The sequence below is a fragment of the Muscardinus avellanarius genome, assembly GCF_963383645.1.
Source record: "Muscardinus avellanarius genome assembly, chromosome: 19".
NCBI lineage: Eukaryota > Metazoa > Chordata > Mammalia > Rodentia > Gliridae > Muscardinus > Muscardinus avellanarius.
In genome coordinates, this window is record NC_137805.1 from 34,382,109 (window position 1) to 34,387,314 (window position 5,206).

The window sequence follows — 5,206 nt, forward strand, 5'->3', positions numbered from 1 at the left end:
GAGCTATACTCACTGCTCTTTTTACATTTTTTGTTTTGAAACAGTCTCACTAAGTTGCTGAGAGGCTTACTAAGTTGCTGAGGCTGGCCTCAAACCTGCCATTGCCATCCCCATCTTAGCCTCTCTCCCAAGTACCAAGATTCTTTTTTTTTTTTTTTTTTGGTGGTACTGGGGTTCCTGGAAGCCCTTTTACCTCTGGGATACACTCCCACGGGCTACACTCCCAGACCTACTTTTTAAACTTTTTTATGTGCCGCCAGGTGTGGTGGCGCACGCTTGTAATCCCCGCGCTTGGGAGGCTGAGACAGGAGGATCGCGCAGGTTCGAAGTCAGCCTCAGCTACGTAGTGAGGCTTTCAGCAACCTAGTGAGACCCTGTTTCTAAATAAAATATAAAAAAGTTCTGGGAGTATGCCCGGAGGTAGAAAAGCCTCTGGGTTCTACCCCCAGTACCACGAAAAAAATAAATAAATAAATAAATAAACTTTTTTATGTGGAAACAGGGTCTCTTAAGCCAGCAAGGCTGGCTCCGAACCAGCACAATCCTCCTGTCTCTGTCTCCCAAGCGCGGGGATTACAAGTGTGCGCCACCATGCCCGGCCCAAGTACCAAGATTCTAAGTGTGTGCCAGCACATGTGGCTAAGTCCTGGGATTACAGGTGAGCGCCACCACGCCAGGCTCCCTTCAGACCTTTAATCTCATAACTCCTGGGAGAGGGCCGAGGGTGAGAATCAGCCCGCTTTCGCAGTAGGGAAAACTGAGCTCCAAGCAACAGGGCTCTTCCCAGTCCTTCTTTTATTTGCTTAATGAGTGGTTCCCATGCTCCAATCACGGAATAGACAGGATAAAAGGGAGCGAACGTTTAGGAGAAATAAATATCCGTTTGTTGGGCAATACGTCATCTGCACTGTTGAGAAGGAAACTTCCTTGAGCAACCGAGAGGAAGTTTCACAACTGCAGAGAGTCCAAGAGCGTGGGAATCGGGGGCGGACTGCGCACATCTCGTGAGGGTCCAGGGCTCCTTCAGCTCCAGGTCCCGGGAGCACCTGTGTGATTGATGTCTTCCACCTTTCCCCACCTGCAAGGTGAATGGGCCTGGGGCCTTCACGGTGTTCAGAGCTCACGCAGACCCCTGGGATGGCCTCCTTACCAGCCTGGGGCCACTTTCCAGACCACCCTCTGCTTCTGCTTCTCTGGCGGTGATTCTATTGGCCTCAGGGAAGGGCCACCCTGGTACCAGGACGTCCGGTCTCTGGCTAGCTTCCAGTTCACGCAATAGCAGCTGGGAGGGCCGGGACCTCCTGGGGCCACACCCTCTGGTGAAGGTATAAAGGCTGCGGTTCCTCCTTCAGAGGCACTCACCTTCACCATGACGCCCAGCAGCCTCTTCCTCATCGGCGTCCTTCTTGCCCTGGGAACCCTGGCTCCTCTGGCGGTGGAGGGTTCTGAAATTGGTGAGTTGGCGTCACGCCGGCCCCGTGTCGGCGGGAGCACGAGAGATGGGCATCCCCGGGATCGTGGGTGTGCCCCTTCTCTAGGATCCCATCGGCCGGGAGGCCTCCCTGGGGCTGCTTGCACATCTGGCTGGGCTCCGAGGGCCCTGCGAGGCTCCTGAACATCTGGAAATGGTTCTTGTACTCAGCCTAGGCGTTCTTTCTCTGTCCTCTCGCCCCACCACCCTCTCCTCCGCCCTATAAGCCTCGCTGTGACCCTCCAAGAGTCAGCCTCCAGCTCCGTCTGGGTCTCTTGGGTTCTGTCTGTTTGTCTATCTGTCTGTCTCTCTCTGTCCCTGTGCTTCAGTTGCTGTGTGTGTGTGTGTGCGTGTGCGTGCGTGCGTGTGTGTGTGTGTCTCGGCTTTCATTCTTAACAGCTCTCCCACGGCTTCCCTTTGTTTATATCTGTCGGTCTCCATCACTCTGGGCATCCCCTCTGCCTCGGGGTTTTGCCGCCTCTCCATCTTTCCTGGGGGCCCTCTGCCTTTTCCCTGGGCCTTTGACTTACCCATATATCTTCTTTGGTCAAGCCCGTGGCCTCTGGATTTTGTGGACAGGCGCTGGGGTGAGGGTCTCTCCTCCTGAAAAGTGATGCTTTGACCAAGGGTCAGGATGGCTACTCAGCACCCCCCCCCCACGCCTCTTGATTTCTACAGTAGGTATAAAAAGTGGAGCCTGCCCTTCCGTATCACCTGTCAAGTGCCCCCGAAATGAGAAACCCCAGTGCAAGAATGACTGGCAGTGTCCAGAGAAGAAGAGGTGTTGCACCGACGGCTGCACCCCCAAATGCGTAGATCCTGTTCCCATTAAGAACCCAGGTGAGCCGGCGGAAGAGCCGTGGAGACCCGGCACCTAGCTGGAGTCTAGGGGCTGGGAAGGGGTCCTGCCGGGACCTCTCCTTTGTCAGTCCCACTGAGGAGCCATGCTGCCTCAGTGACCTGTCCGGAGGCCAGGCAGCTGAGCACCTGGAAGCCACCCATGCGGCTGGTCACTTGCATCAACTGAAGGCCACATATTGGAGGGAACCAGCTGCCATGGCTTTCCAGGGAATGCGCCTGGGGGGAGGAGGAGGCGGGATGGGCTGGGGGAGATGATCCTCCCGGCTCAGGCTGGAGCTGAGGTTGGGTTCAAGAGGCAGAGGCGTGGCGTCCCGGGTACAGGAGCTCTGACGCTCGGCTCTTTTCTCTCCAGTGAATCAGAAGCCTGGGAAGTGCCCAGTGGTCGATGCTGAGTGTCTGATGATGAACCCCCCTAATCGCTGTGAGATGGACGGCCAGTGTGACCTCAACTTCAAATGCTGCAAGGGCATGTGTGGGAAGCTCTGCATGTCTCCGGTGCGAGGTGAGCGGCCGGCTGGTGGCCCTCCGGCCCTCCCGCCTTCTCAGCTTTAACCCTTCGGGGGTCCAGGCATATGGGCAGGGAGATGAGACCCTGACCCCAGGCCCAGCTCTGCCCTGCTCTCTTGTGGTTCAGGTGGTCTCAGGACAGATATATAAATAGGTGCACCAGTGGCTTTGATTCCGTTCCAGGCTCTCTGGGTGGGGGCCTTGGGCAAATGGCTTTGTGCATCTCAGTATCCTCATCTGTCAGATGACCATCATGGGACTGATGGGATTTTGTAAAGCCCTGTATGCACAGCATATGTATTATTCAGGTTATTTACATTGTGGTGCCTAGGGTCAAAGCCCAGAGAATGTGGGATTGGAGGATAATCCAGTTCCTGCTCTGAGCTTTCAGCTTTATAGTAAAAACGAGACTTGAAATCAGTCTCTTGATACCAAACTCTTTGAGCTGGACCACTACTTTGCGATGTTCTCTGTCTCAGGGGCTTCCTGGTGGGGACTTACATGGGAATGGTTGGGCTGGTTCTTCTACTGAAGGTCTTACTTGATTTCTCCTCACAGCCTGATTCCTGTCACTCGGAGGAGGCTCTGGATTCCTACAGCACGTGGCCTGGGCCCCTTCTGTTCCCAGGCTCCGATGTCATCGAGAGGATTTGACCCTCCCACCAACACCTCCTTTTGGCACAGTGGAGACTCCCGGGAAATGCCACCGATCCATGAATAAATAAAAGAGCTTGGTTCTCTCTACATCCTGCTCCGTGATTCATTGAGGGATGGGCAGGGGCAGCGCGGGACCACTCGAGTACCAGGCCTCCTTCCTGCAGACGCGGAGGGGGAGGAAGGGGCCTGTGGCGCTGTGCAGCCTTGACGTCTATCGTCGGCCTGACAGTACTGGTGCCATGATTTTTGGACGAGCGACTTTACCTCCTAGATATTATTTATCTGCCAAGTGCCCAGAAAAAATTACTTTCCCACAATGTTTAGAGCATTGGAGGATGCAAAGGTAGCAATGCTACTGGCCCGGAACAAGTTCTCCATCCACTGTGGCCACCTGATGCCTGCGGAAGGGACTCTGAGCTTCTCATTCCCACAACACCATTTCTCCTATCTTAACCTAAAATATTGCCGCGATGGGTCCTGTGAACTAGGCAAGAAGCCAGATCTCCCAATATGGTTAGTTGGTCACACGTTTCCCATCACACTCACAACTTCTCCGTTTATATAGGCCAGTGGTTCTCACACTTTTAGTGTGTACCAGAACCTGGAAGATTTAAGATTGCTGGGGCCAGGTGTGGTGGCACACATCTGTAATCCTACTACTTAGGAGGCTGAGACAGGAGGATTGTAGATTCAAGGACAGCCTCAGCAACTTACTGAGGCTCTCGACAACTTAGACCTTATTTCCCAATAAAAATAAATTTAAAAATAGGGCTAGGGGTGTAGCTTGGAGGTAGACTGTCCCTGGGTTCAGTCCCTAGCAACACACACACACACACACACACACATACACACACAGCCCCATTCTTAGTTTTTTTCCCCAATAGGTTTAGGGTGTGATCTGCAGTGTGCATAAGTTTCTAGGCAGTATGGATGCTGCTGGTCCACACCTTGAAATCTTATTTGCCTCAAACGGCATCTTGTTAGTACCTACCTAGTTCAGCCCTAGAAGCAGAAACACTATGAGTCGCCACAGCCTCGGGGCCCAGGGAGTGAGATCGCTGTGTTTACAGCTCCATCCGGTGGCTTGTTATGATAACTGTATTCATATTGTCTCTGACAATCCTCACTACCTGGTGAGTTTATAATAGCAAAAATTATAAAGAATCTACCATGGCCAGGCAAGGTGGTACATCTCTGTAATCTCAGGACCTGTGTAGGCTGAGCTAACAGGAGGGTCGCAGGTTCAAGGACAGCCTCAGCAAGTAGTGAGACGCTCATCAGCTAGCGAGCCTCTGTTGCTGAATAAAAGTATAGCCGGGCACGGTGGCGCACGCTTGCAATCCCAGTGTTCTGGAGGCTGAGACCGGAGGATCGCGGTTCACGGACAGCCTCAGCTACTTAGTGAGGCCCTTCGCAATTTAGTGAGACCCTGTTTCGAATTAAAGAATAAAAAATAGGGCTGGGGGGTGTAGCTTGGAGGTCAAATGCCCCTGGGTTCCATCCTCAGACCCGCACATACAAAAAACAGTATAATAGGGCTGGAGGTGTAGTTCGGAGGTAGAATGCTCCAGGGTTCAATCCCCAGTACCCCCCCCACAAATATATATATATATATATATAATCAAATATATATATATATAATCAAATATATATAATCAAATATATATAATCAAATATATATATATATATATATATATATATATATATATA

At 52.4% G+C, this 5,206-nt stretch overlaps 1 protein-coding gene across 1 annotated transcript; it reads left to right on the forward strand.

Annotated features, from left to right (window-relative positions):
* Positions 1 to 1,369: 1,369 nt before the first annotated feature.
* LOC308277334 (antileukoproteinase-like) lies at positions 1,370 to 3,440 on the forward strand (the record flags this gene model as incomplete). Its single annotated transcript, XM_080716500.1, has 4 exons — positions 1,370 to 1,454; positions 2,150 to 2,311; positions 2,685 to 2,834; positions 3,398 to 3,440. The coding sequence occupies 4 exons, from the start codon at positions 1,370 to 1,372 to the stop codon at positions 3,400 to 3,402; spliced, it is 402 nt and encodes a 133-aa protein (XP_080572626.1). The 3' UTR covers positions 3,403 to 3,440.
* Positions 3,441 to 5,206: the final 1,766 nt, after the last annotated feature.